At 39.4% G+C, this 13,578-nt stretch overlaps 1 protein-coding gene across 1 annotated transcript in view; it reads right to left on the minus strand.

Annotated features, from left to right (window-relative positions):
- The window catches only part of C1H20orf96 (chromosome 1 C20orf96 homolog), a 139,813-nt gene that overhangs the window by 112,333 nt on the left and 13,902 nt on the right, over window positions 1-13,578 (minus strand). Inside the window, exon 2 of the mRNA XM_053700240.1 lies at window positions 9,632-9,729. Coding sequence (XP_053556215.1) covers window positions 9,632-9,729 — 98 coding nt within the window. The remainder of the gene's footprint in view (window positions 1-9,631; window positions 9,730-13,578) is intronic.

The raw sequence follows: 13,578 nt of genomic DNA on the forward strand, positions 1-13,578 counted from the left end.
AAATTTGTAAAATTTTGAAAAAGTGTGAAGCGAAGACCAAGTCGCAGCCTTGCAAATCTGTTCAACAGAGGCCTCATTTTTAAAGGCCCAGGTGGAAGCCACAGCTCTAGTAGAATGAGCTGTAATCCTTTCAGGAGGCTGCTGTCCAGCAGTCTCATAGGCTAAGCGTATTATGCTAAGAAACCAAAAAGAGAGAGAGGTAGCCGAAGCCTTTTGACCTCTCCTCTGTCCAGAGTAAACGACAAACAGGGAAGAAGTTTTACGAAAATCCTTAGTTGCCTGCAAATAGAATTTCAGGGCACGGACTACGTCCAGATTATGCAAAAGTCGTTCTTTCTTTTGAAGAAGGGTTAGGACACAGAGATGGAACAACAATCTCTTGATTGATATTCCTGTTAGTAACTACCTTAGGTAAGAACCCAGGTTTAGTACGCAGGACTACCTTGTCTGAATGAAAAATCAGATAAGGAGAATCACAATGTAAGGCAGATAACTCAGAGACTCTTCGAGCCGAGGAAATAGCCATCAAAAACAGAACTTTCCAAGATAACAGCTTGATATCAATGGAATGAAGGGGTTCAAATGGAACGCCTTGAAGAACATTAAGAACTAAGTTTAAGCTCCACGGCGGAGCAACAGACTTAAACACAGGCTTAATCCTAGTTAAAGCCTGATAGAAAGCCTGAACGTCTGGAACTTCAGCCAGACGTTTGTGTAGAAGAATAGACAGAGCAGAAATCTGTCCCTTTAACGAACTAGCAGATAAGCCCTTTTCTAAACCCTCTTGTAGAAAGGACAATATCCTAGGAATCCTAACCTTACTCCATGAGTAACTCTTGGATTCGCACCAATGTAAATATTTATGCCATATCTTATGGTAAATTTTTCTGGTAACAGGCTTCCTAGCCTGTATTAAGGTATCAATAACCGACTCCGAGAAGCCACGCTTTGATAGAATCAAGCGTTCAATCTCCATGCAGTCAGCCTCAGAGAAATTAGATTTGGATGTTTGAAAGGACCCTGAATTAGAAGGTCCTGTCTCAGAGGCAGAGACCATGGTGGACAGGACGACATGTCCACTAGGTCTGCATACCAGGTCCTGCGTGGCCACGCAGGCGCTATCAGAATCACCAAAGCTCTCTCCTGTTTGATCTTGGCAATCAAACGAGGAAGCATCGGGAATGGTGGAAACACATAAGCCATGTTGAAGACCCAGGGGGCTGTCAGAGCATCTATCAGCACCGCTCCCGGGTCCCTGGACCTGGATCCGTAACAAGGAAGCTTGGCGTTCTGACGAGACGCCATGAGATCCAGATCTGGTTTGCCCCAACAACGAATCAGTTGAGCAAAGACCTCCGGATGAAGCTCCCAGTCCCCCGGATGAAAAGTCTGGCGACTTAGAAAATCCGCCTCCCAGTTCTCCACGCCTGGGATGTAGATCGCTGACAGGTGGCAAGAGTGAGACTCTGCCCAGCGAATTATCTTTGAGACTTCCAACATCGCTAGGGAACTTCTGGTTCCCCCTTGATGGTTGATGTAAGTCGTGATGTTGTCCGACTGAAATCTGATGAACCTCAGAGTTGCTAACTGAGGCCAAGCTAGGAGAGCATTGAATATTGCTCTTAACTCCAGAATATTTATTGGGAGGAGTTTCTCCTCCTGAGTCCATAATCCCTCAGCTTTCAGGGAATTCCAGACTGCTCCCCAGCCTAGAAGGCTGGTGTCTGTTGTTACAATCGTCCAATCTGGCCTGCGAAAGGTCATCCCCTTGGACAGATGTGGCAGAGAAAGCCACCATAGAAGAGAATCTCTGGTCTCTTGATCCAGATTTAGTAGGGGGGACAAATCTGAGTAATCCCCATTCCACTGACTTAGCATGCACAATTGCAGCGGTCTGAGATGCAGGCGCGCAAATGGTACTATGTCCATTGCCGCTACCATTAAGCCGATTACTTCCATGCACTGAGCTACTGACGGGTGTGGAATGGAGTGAAGGACACGGCAAGCATTTAGAAGTTTTAATAACCTGGCCTCTGTCAGGTAAATTTTCATCTCTACAGAATCTATAAGAGTCCCTAGAAAGGGAACTCTTGTAAGTGGTAATAGAGAACTCTTTTCCACGTTCACCTTCCACCCATGCGACCTCAGAAATGCCAGAACTATCTCTGTATGAGACTTGGCAGTTTGAAAACTTGACGCTTGTATCAGAATGTCGTCTAGGTACGGAGTCACCGCTATGCCTCGCGGTCTTAGTACCGCCAGAAGTGATCCTAGAATTTTTGTAAAGATTCTTGGAGCCGTAGCTAATCCGAAGGGAAGAGCTACAAACTGGTAATGCCTGTCTAGGAAGGCAAATCTCAGATACCGGTAATGGTCCTTGTGAATCGGTATGTGAAGGTAGGCATCCTTTAGATCCACTGTGGTCATGTACTGACCCTCTTGGATCATGGGAAGGATGGTTCGAATAGTTTCCATTTTGAATGATGGAACTCTTAGAAATTTGTTTAGGATTTTTAAGTCCAAGATTGGCCTGAAGGTTCCCTCTTTCTTGGGAACCACAAATAGGTTTGAATAGAATCCCTGCCCGTGTTCCGTCCGCGGAACTGGGTGGATTACCCCCATTAGTAAGAGGTCTTGTACACAGCGTAGAAACGCCTCTTTCTTTATTTGGTTTGCTGATAACCTTGAAAGATGAAATCTCCCCTGTGGAGGAGAAGTTTTGAAGTCCAGGAGATATCCCTGAGATATGATCTCCAACACCCAGGGATCCTGGACATCTCTTGCCCAAGCCTGGGCGAAGAGAGAAAGTCTGCCCCCCACTAGATCCGTTTCCGGATAGGGGGCCCTCTCCATGCTGTTTTGGGGGCACTAGAAGGTTTCTTGGCCTGCTTGCCCCTGTTCCAGGACTGGTTAACTTTCCAGCCCTGTCTGTAACGAGCAACAGCTCCTTCCTGTTTTGGAGCGGAGGAAGTTGATGCTGCTCCTGCCTTGAAGTTACGAAAGGCACGAAAATTAGACTGTTTGGCCTTTGATTTGGCCCTGTCCTGAGGTAGAGCATGGCCCTTACCTCCCGTAATGTCAGCAATAATTTCTTTCAAGCCGGGCCCGAATAAGGTCTGCCCTTTGAAAGGAATATTAAGCAATTTAGATGTCACGTCAGCTGACCAGGATTTAAGCCATAGCGCTCTGCGCGCTTGGATGGCGAATCCGGAGTTCTAAGCCGTAAGTTTGGTTAAATGCACAACGGCATCAGAAACAAATGCGTTAGCTAGCTTAAGTGTCTTAAGCTTGTTGATTATTTCATCCAATGGAGCTGAGCGAATGGCCTCTTCCAGAGACTCAAACCAGAATGCTGCCGCAGCAGTGACAGGCGCAATGCATGCGAGGGGCTGTAAAATAAAACCTTGTTCAACAAACATTTTCTTAAGGTAACCCTCTAATTTTTTATCCATTGGATCTGAAAAGGCACAACTATCCTTCCCCGGGATAGTGGTACGCTTAGCTAAAGTAGAAACTGCTCCCTCCACCTTAGGGACCGTCTGCCATAAGTCTCGTGTGGTGGCGTCAATAGGAAACATTTTCCTAAATATGGGAGGAGGGGTAAAAGGCACACCCGGTCTATCCCACTCCTTGCTAATAATCTCTGTAAGCCTTTTTGGTATAGGAAATACGTCAGTACACACCGGTACCGCATAGTATCTATCCAACCTACATAATTTCTCTGGAATTGCAACCGTGTTACAATCATTCAGAGCCGCTAATACCTCCCCTAGCAATGTGCGGAGGTTCTCTAGCTTAAATTTAAAATTGGAAATCTCTGAATCCAGTCTCCCTGGATCAGATCCGTCACCCACAGAATGAAGCTCTCCGTCCTCACGTTCTGCAAACTGTGACGCAGTATCTGACATGGCTCTCATCTCATCCGCGCGCTCTATCCTTAACCCAGAGCTATCGCGCTTGCCTCTTAATTCTGGCAACTTAGATAATACTTCTGTCATAACAGTAGCCATGTCTTGCAAAGTGATTTGTAAGGGCCTCCCTGATGTACTTGGCGCCACAAAATCATGCACCTCCTGAGCGGGAGGCGAAGGTACTGACACGTGAGGAGAGTTAGTCGGCATAACTTCCCCCTCGTCGTCTGGTGATAATTTCTTTACATGTAAAGATTGACTTTTATTTAAAGTAGCATCAATGCAATTAGTACACAAATTTCTATTGGGCTCCACATTGGCCTTTAAACATAGTGAACAAAGATATTCATCTGAGTCAGACATGTTTAAACAAACTAGCAATGAGACTAGCAAACTTGGAAATACTTTTCAAAATTAATTTACAAGCAATATAAAAAACGTTACTGTGCCTTTAAGAAGCACAGAAAAACTGACACAGTTGAAATAACAATGACCAAAATAGTTATAGCAACCAAATTTTCACAGTAAATGTATTAAGTTAACAAAGGATTGCACCCACCAGCAAATGGATGATTAACCCCTTAGTACCCAAAAACGGATAACAATTATATAATTAACGTTTTTCTCACAGTCAAATACACTGTCACAGGACTGCTGTGCCTGATTACCTCCCTCAAAATGGATTTTGAAGACCCCTGAGCTCTCTAGAGACGATCTGGATCATGGAGGATGAAGTAGATAGATTGTGACTGAATTTTTACTGCGCAAAAAAGCACTAAAATAGGCCCCTCCCACTCATATTACAACAGTGGGGAAGCTCAGAAACTGTTTCTATGCAGAAAACAAAAATGGCCATGTGGTAAAAATCATGCCCTAATAAGTTTTATCACCAAGTACCTCACAAAAACGATTAACAAGCCAGTAAACGTTTTAAACATACATTTGAAAATTATGTATTATTATTAATAAGCCTGCTACCAGTCGTTTTTACTGCAGTTAAGGCTCATACATTATTTCAGTATTAACAGTATTTTCAGAGTCAATTCCATTCCTTAGAAAAATACATTCAGTGTACACACACACATCAGCCTGATACCAGTCGCTATCACTGCATTTAAGGCTGAACTTACTTTACAATGGTATCAGCAGTATTTTCTCAGTCAATTCCATTCCTCAGAAAATAAATTACTGCACATACCTCATTAGTTGCAGGGGAGCCCTGCATGCTATTCCCCTTCTCTGAAGTTACCTCACTCCTCAGATGAGAAACAGCCAGTGGATCTTAGTTACGTCTGCTAAGACCATAGAAAAAAACCCAGGCAGATTCTTCTTCTAATGCTGCCTGAGAATAAACAGCACACTCCGGTGCCATTTAAAAATAACAAACTTTTGATTGTAGAAATAAACTAAGTTAAAAAACACCACAGATCTCTCACAGCTTCCTTTTTAGTTAGGCTGCAAGAGAATGACTGAGTATGATATGTGAGGGGAGGAGCTATATAGCAGCTCTGCTGGGTAATTCTCTTGCAGTTTCCTGTTAGGAAGAGATATATTCCATAAGTAATGGATGACCCGTGGACTGACTACACTTAACAGGAGAAAAATCTCCCTCTGTTAGCTGTATTTCTCATTTTATTGGTCCAGTTTATGTTGGGGTAGTTAAATTATCTCATAATTACACCACTGGTATGATTAGCAGCCTTTCCTATTTGCATTAGTAGTTGATTTTCCTCCATGTCACTAAGATTGGGGGCTTGTAGCATGTTTCTAGTAATATTTCTTTAGAATTTTTTCCCCACTCTTTATTTCAACCTACAGGGTCTCTACGTTATCACCTGTATCATCATAAATATATTTCCTTATTGTAATTTTATGTTCAGGTTTAATAAACATGCAGATTCCTTCACCCCTTTAATTGCTTCTGTCCCTACAAAATAAAGTATAACCCTCTAAGCTAACTGTCCAGTCATGTGAAACATTCCCATCAGGTTTCAGTTATACTAATAATATCAGTCATTTTACCCGACATGCTTCTTGCTTTTGCTGTCATACAATTTTCATGTGCTTCCTGCTGTTACTTGAAGCGCTTTTCTTCAAACTTTCTAATGTGACATTTCCTAAGCGTACCCTTCTGTCATCCCTTCCTTGAGATATGCTTTTGAATAAATGTTAACACAACACATTTGCCTTTGTTACTTACAGAGACATACTGTACACACAGAAGTGCTAGCTCTGTCTCACACACACTCACGGTACTGTTAACTAGCTGTAATACACAACACAACAGAATGGTCTGTATAAAATAAATGCACAGGTACCTGTACATTAAACAAACGCACACTGAATATTTCAGTATGCATCACATACATGGAAAAGTTATATTACTACCCACACACACAGTAACCTTGCACATTAAAACCAAGAACCCAATGCTAAGTAGTTAGAACAATTAGAACTACAACAACTTTTAAAACAAACTTGAAAAGTGGTTCATGTAAATGTTCTTAAGTGTAACATTTTCACATCTGTTGTGGTATAGCTGTCTCAGAGACATTGCAGACATGAACAAGACACTGATTGTGGGCGTGGTCTGGATTTTCATCCTACACTCTTGCCAAATATTTTGAATTCATAAAGACTCAATTGCCCCCATGAAGTATTTTGAATAGCAGATGCATATTGCTAATTCAAAGTTGACAAGTTTATCTCCGTTTTTTTTCCCCTTATAATTATTTTCAACCTTTCTTCTGGGCATATGTTAATTGTGTAGCGTGTGTTTTTTTTTTTTCCGCAATTTGGTACAAATCTCTTTGAATTCCCCAATTTCAAGTTTTGTTTTTTTCCCTATAAGATAATAGTATCATAAAAAGGAACAGTCTAGTCAAAATTAAACTTTCATGATTCAGATAGTGCATACAATTTTTAACAACTTTCCAATTTACTGTTATCATCAAATTTGCTTTGTTCTCTTAGTATGCTTTGTTGAAAGCTAAACCTAGGAAGGCTCATATGCTTATCTCTAAGCCCTTGAAAGCCGTCTCTTATCTTAGTGAATTTTGACATCATTTATATATAACATTGTGCTCTCTATCGTGGAGTTATTTATGAGTCAGCACTGATTGCCTAAAATGCAAGTCTGTCAAAAGAACTGAAATAAGGGGGCAGTCTGCAGAGGCTTACATACAAATTAATCACAGAAGTAAAAAATATATTAATATAATCATGTTGGTTATGGGTAATAAAGGGATTATCTATCTTTTTAAACAATAAACATTCTGGAGTAGGCTGTCCCTTTAAATGATTATATTGAATTTAGACTATTGTTTACCAAGCACCTGCAATATCTTGGTTCATTAGAAATATATCTCGATATCTGTAAGCTCTTTACTGCTATATTAAACAAATCTATATCATTAAAATGAAATCACAAGCATTTTTACACTTGCAAAAATATTTCTTTGAAAAGATATCACATAAACATAAATATTATTGTGCACTCAAAATGCCTTGGATACTTCTTGTGTATCCTCACCTGGTGCATGCTAATGTTTCAAATAAGTCGTTCTGCAAACACACCTATCTTAAAAGAACATTAAAGTCAAAATTAAACTTTCAGGTTTCACATAGACCAATGTAATTAAAAAAAAAAAAAAGTTTAAAATTTACTTCTATTATCATATTTACTTCATTATCTTGGTATCCTTCGTTGAAGAGTAGGGTCAGAAGCAGCAATGCGCTACTGGACGGTAGCTGAACACATCTGGTGAGCAAAAGACAAGAGGCATATAGGTGCAGTCACCAATCACTTGCTAGCTCCCAGCAGTACATTGTTGCTCCTGAGCCTACCTAGATATGCTCTATAACAAAGGATACTAAAAGCACAAAGCAAATTTTCTAATAGAAATAAATTGGAAAGTTGTTTAAAATAGCATGTTGTTTCAAACTCATGAAAGTTTAAAGTGAATGTAAAGTTAAGGACAGCCGTTAACGCCACATTATTCTTTTATCCAAAATAGAGAAACTTTAATTCATCTTTTTTTTTTTTAAAAAAAAAACCCACAAATATCGCTAAATTATACCTTTTATTTTTCTAATTCTGTCCGCACTTCCTCCACCCGCCATAGTCTCTTTGATTGACACTTCTTGTGAATTACAATTGCCAATCATTGTCCCCCCCACCCGGGGCATTCAACCCCTTTTTTAAAAAGTCATGCGCTTCTTCTGCGCATTCAGTAAAGAAAATTCTTCCTATTCAGTTCAGATGCGTGTTCATGTGACGCGCATGCTCTATAGCCCTCAATTTCAGAATAGAGCAATATACTTTGATTGTCTGCAATCGAAGTATATTGTCTGCAACCAAAGTTGATTTTATTTACTAATGATTTATATAAATTTACAAATATATTGCCGAATATGATAAAAAGGAATATCATTTCTTTTTGTATAGCCTATTTGTTAATATATTTCAATGCACAACTATATTATTTTAAAGTGAAGGTCAATTTAGATGAATCAGTGCCCGGTTTTTAATAATCCTATTAAAAACAAGGGCACTTTAATTCATCAATATTGACATTTCACTTGTTTTCTTTAAAAAAAAAAAAAAAACAAACAAAAAAAAAACTTCACCTTTTAATCCTGACAGCCGCTGCAGGGCTTCCTCCACCCGACGCAAGCCCTATTCGCGGGTCCAAAATGACGAATCCGGCTTCCTCCAATCACGGTGTTGCCTCAGGCCATGATTCCCCGGGGGGAAAGCCATGATCGGAGGAAGCCATAATCGTCATTTCTGACGTATGAGGAGGCTTCCGACGGCCAGAGGAATCACTGTTTAAGAAAACAAGTGAAATTTCAATTTTGATGAATTAAAGTGCCCTTGTTTTTAATAGGATTACTAAAAACTGGGCACCAATTCATCTAAATTGACCTTCACTTTAATGTTTGCAAATAAATATAGTAAATTACGAAGATCACAAATCTGTGCTCGCTGACAAAATAGTATTGCATGAATGTATTCATTCATTGAATACTATGTTGCAAAGTCACGGAATAGGAATTTTGCGCATGCGCAGGTCCACAGATCGATAGGAGTGCGCTTGAGAGATACGTATAGAGCGGATGGGACCGCTCTATACGTCACGGGTGGGACCACTCTATACGTCACACTGCGCCGAACTAGGAAGTGTCAACTGGGAGAAGTCCTGGTGAAAACAGAATAAAGTTTTGTAAATAAATAATAACTAAATGATAGAATGTAAAAAAATAATAACATAGCGGTTTAACAAACTAAGATTTCACAAATGATTATTAGGTTTCCTTACAGCGTAACTTTACATCCACTTTAATTTTATCTTTACAGTACCTTTAAAATGCCTACAAATTAATTTTGCGGTACTATAAAAATAAATGAAAATAATAATAATAATAATAATAATAATAATAATAATACTACACCACTGTTTATTCCATTTTATGTATTTTAAACTACAAACCAAAAATTTGTTAATATGCATAAACTAAACAGAAAAAAAGATTCTGTGCTGTTACAATTTATAACTAGGCCATAATGCAATACCCCAATGCCCCATAACTTGTTTATCATATTCACACAGCATAGTTAGCTGCGCAATATTCACTAATGAGAGTTAGTTCTGCATCACATACACACAAAGCATATTAACATCAGAATCACACAAAAAAAAAAAAAAAAAATCGCTCACCTGCAGTCTGTAACAGTCTTCCTTGATTCTTTCAACTTTTCCACGTGACTTAGGACATTTTCGCCTTGTAAGGGCTGGTGATTTCTGGCAGATAGCTCCTTTAAGTTAAAAATAAACTTTAACACAATTATCCAACAAAGGTAACAGTGCCCCTTTAAGGTATATTTTATAATTTAGTGATACATAAAAAAGTAAAATAGATAGCCCCAAAACTTAAAAGGTACAGTACTCTGTGAAATAGTTTTCCCTTTAATGTATTTTGTTATACCAGCTGCAGAATATAAAATGTATGAAAAGTTCATGTTTATTTGTTCATATGAAATAGATGGTTTTGTGCTTTTAAAACCACAGCCTATTGAAATGGATTGAGCTTGCAGGTAATAATCAGATCTCATTATGTTATCACTTTATGTACACACACATGCTTCCTTATCTTATATCTGTTTGTAAACCAAGGACCAATACTTCAAGAGTATGTGCACCAACACAATCTTGCATGCTTTCTAAGTCATAAAGGGACAGACACACACACACACACACTAACACACTTATACTATATGCACTCAATCTTAATAGTAGAGGCACACACAACCAGACGTTAACCCCTTAAGGACCACAGCACTTTTCTTTTTTCTGACAGTTTGGGACCAAGGCTATTTTTACATTTCTGCAGTGTTTGTGTTTAGCTGTAATTTTCCTTTTACTCATTTACTGTACACACACATATTATATACAGTTTTTATCGCCATTAAATGGACTTTCTAAAGATACCATTATTTTCATCATATCTTATAATTTACTATAAAAAAATATAAAATATGATGAAAAAAAACACACTTTTTCTATTGTTGACCCCCAAAGTCTGTTACACATCTACAACCATCAAAAAACAACCATGCTAAAGAGTTTCTAAATGTTGTCCTTAGTTTAGAAATACCCAATGTTTACATGTTCTTTGCAAGTTATAGGACAATAAGTACAAGTAGCACTTTGCTATTTCCAAACAATTTTTTTTTTTAAACTAGTGATAGCTACATTGGAACATTGATATCTGTCAGGAATCCCTGAATATCCTTTGACATGTATATATTTTTTTTTAGTAGACAACCCAAAGTATTGATCTAGGCCCGTTTTGGTATATTTCATGACACCATTTCACCTCTAAATGCGATCAAATAAAAAAAATAGTTACATTTTTTACTAACTTTTTCACAAACTTTAGGTTTCTCACTGAAATTATTTACAAACAGCTTGTGCAATTATGGCATAAATGGTTATAAATGCTTCTCTGGGATCCCCTTTTATCAGAAACAGCAGACATATATGGCTTTGGCGTTGCTTTTTGGTAATAAGAAAGCCGCTGCGCACCACACTTGTATTATGCCCAGCAGTGAATGGGTTAATTAGGAAGTTTGTAGGGTTAATTTTAGCTTTAGTGTAGTAGACAACCCAAAGTATTGATCTAGGCCCATTTTGGTATATTTCATGCCGCCATTTGACCGCCAAATGCGATAAAATAAAAAAAAGTTGTTCACTTTTTCACAAATGTTAGGTTCCACACTGAAATTATTTACAAACAGCTTGTGCAATTATGGCACAAATGGTTGTAAATGCTTCTCTGGGATCCAATTCCCCCCCCTCCTCTCTCCATCCATAGTTCCATAGTGTAGGGTTCCCACTCAATCCCGCCCCCGTGTGTGTACCTGCTTGCATGCCCATGCGCACGCCTGCGCCCGGTACCCCCGCACGTGATCCCACCCCCAGCAATGGCTGCCCACCCGCCTCTCTGCTGCTGCTCCCACCCACCAACCAACGATCGGCACCATCGCTGGTCGATGCAGAGAGGGCCGCAGAGTGGCTCTCTCTGCATCGGATGCCTAAAATTTTTTATTGCAGGATCACTGCAATAACATGAAAGCGGCTAAAAGTGATCAGGATCGCTTCCACCGGGTGAATCCCCTGGCAACGTACAGGGTACGTCGTTGGTCCTTAAGGGGTTAAAGAAGCAACTCACCCCGCACTCGGTATGCGCACACACAAGCCTTAAAAGGATGCTAAGTCTTAAAGTGACAGGCACGCATGTACAACTCACCACACATTCATGCAGTCTTAAAGGCATAGGCACACACAACCCATACAGCCTTTAAAAGGGACAACTCACACAGCATGTAGTCTTAAAGGGACAGATAACAGTATATGCACACAACCTCTTACACAGCCTTAAACGTAGGCTAAGTCTTAAAGGGACAGGGTCGAGTACTCACACAACAAAAAATCTTTAAAGCATTAAAAGAACAGCTGATACCATGCATAGTCTTTAACGGGACATGAAACACACATTTTTTTCTTTAACCTTTAAGATAAAATATGTGATTTCAAACAACTTTCCAATTTACTTCTATTAGCTAATTTGTTTTGTTCTCATGGTATCCTTTGTTGAAAATTTATATTGAGGTAGGCTCAAGAGCTGCTGACTGATCTCTGCACATATGTGCCTCATGTTATTGGCTAATGCAATGTGTTAAAGGGACAGTCTAGGCCAAAATAAACTTTCAGGATTCAGATAGAGCATGTAATTTTAAACAATTTTACAATTTACTTTTATCACCAATTTTGCTTTGTTCTCTTGGTATTCTTAGTTGAAAGCTTAACCTAGGAGGTTCATATGCTAATTTCTTAGACCTTGAAGCCCACCTCTTTCAGTTTGCAGTTTAACAGTTTTTCACCACTAGAGGGTGTTAGTTCACATATTTCATATAGATAACACTGTGCTCGTGCACGTGAAGTAATCTGGGAGCAGGCACTGATTGGCTAGACTGCAAGTCTGTCAAAAGAACTGAAAAAAAGGGGCAGTTTGCAGAGGCTTAGATACAAGATAATCACAGAGGTTAAAAGTATATTATTATAACTGTGTTGGTTATGCAAAACTGGGAAATGGGTAATAAAGGGATTATCTATCTTTTAAAACAATAAAAATTCTGGTGTAGACTGTCCCTTTAAGCAAGCTCATAGTAGTGCATTGATGCTGCTTCAACAAAGAAAACCAAGAGAATTAAGCCAATTAGATAATACAGTTGAATCTCAATTAACCGGCACACATGGGGAGCGGTAGATTCTGGATAAGTGTATTTCTGGTTGCTTGAGAGTCACTATTAAAAATAGGTCTAACATGGCCAGGAGCCAGTTAGAGGCGCACACTAGATACATCGTATGAGGCAGACTTCAACAGGATGCTCAATCAATAACAAATTCCTAGAACGTCTCAATCTCTTGCTAAAAACAATGTGTTTATTTAGGAAATAAAAAGCATTGTTTTCAGCAAGAGATTGAGCCGTTCTGGGAATTTGTTATTGATTGAGCAGCCTGTTGAAGTGGATCCTCCCATTGGGCTCTCCCTTGCCAGTAGTAGTGTGAACCCTGGTCCGGATGAGTTATACATGACAGAGGGATGCTGTACTGTTGCGAGATAGCCCGCCCTGATTGCCAAGCTGATGCAATTGTAAGTGCTGCGGTATATTTTCTGTCCCTATTACCGTTTGTCTAATGAGTGGGTTAGTGTAGCAGATAAGTGTGTCTATCGTCGCTCTATTTACCACAGCTCCTGCTGTTTAAAGAGATCTGGACTGTTTCTTTATGCTCTAACATGTTTAAAAAAAAATTCCGGTTGCTTGAGAGTGCCGGTTGCTTGAGTTCGGGATAATCGAGATTCTACTGTAGAAGTAAACTGGAAAATTGTTTAAAATCATATTCTCTATTTGAATCATGAAAGAAAAATTTTGGGTTTCATGTCCCTATAAAGGATAGGCACACAGTGCTGTAAGCGCACCCAAGTGCACAGAGCCTTAAGGGATGCTCAGCATGCACAAGCACACATGGGCACATGCAGCCTTAAAGGGATACTGAACCCAATTTTTTGCTTTCATGATTCAGATAGAGCATGCAATTTT

The sequence above is a fragment of the Bombina bombina genome, chromosome 1, assembly GCF_027579735.1.
Source record: "Bombina bombina isolate aBomBom1 chromosome 1, aBomBom1.pri, whole genome shotgun sequence".
Lineage (NCBI taxonomy): Eukaryota > Metazoa > Chordata > Amphibia > Anura > Bombinatoridae > Bombina > Bombina bombina.